Raw genomic sequence first — 336 nt, forward strand, 5'->3', positions numbered from 1 at the left:
CAAAACACAGACCCCCTGCAGCTCGCACTCTATGAGCAGCTGGGGCTGCGCCCCACAGATTTGCTGCACATTGTTTCGAGGCCCCTGCGGGCCCTCATTTTGTACCACCAGACGGCCAACGGCACTTGGCGGCGAAACGGGTGCATTAATTAATTAATTAATTTAATTAAATAAATTAAATACTAACAAATAAATTAATAAATTAATAAATAAATAAATTAATTAATTCACTTGTTTGCAACTTTCGTGCGAGCTGCACACGGCTTTTATGCGCTGCTGGCTGCTGCGGCTCACCCCCCGCTGCGCTGCTGCTGTTGCCGCTGCTGCTGCTGCTGC

At 47.6% G+C, this 336-nt stretch overlaps 1 protein-coding gene across 1 annotated transcript in view; it reads left to right on the forward strand.

Annotated features, from left to right (window-relative positions):
• Positions 1 to 336, forward strand: part of ETH_00036170 (uncharacterized protein) — a gene marked incomplete at both ends in the record, with an annotated part of 2,032 nt that overhangs the window by 90 nt on the left and 1,606 nt on the right. The window contains one exon of the mRNA XM_013374973.1: positions 1 to 140. Coding sequence (XP_013230427.1) covers positions 1 to 140 — 140 coding nt within the window. The remainder of the gene's footprint in view (positions 141 to 336) is intronic.

This window comes from Eimeria tenella, genomic scaffold (assembly GCF_000499545.2).
Source record: "Eimeria tenella Houghton genomic scaffold, Eth_scaff2419, whole genome shotgun sequence".
Lineage (NCBI taxonomy): Eukaryota > Apicomplexa > Conoidasida > Eucoccidiorida > Eimeriidae > Eimeria > Eimeria tenella.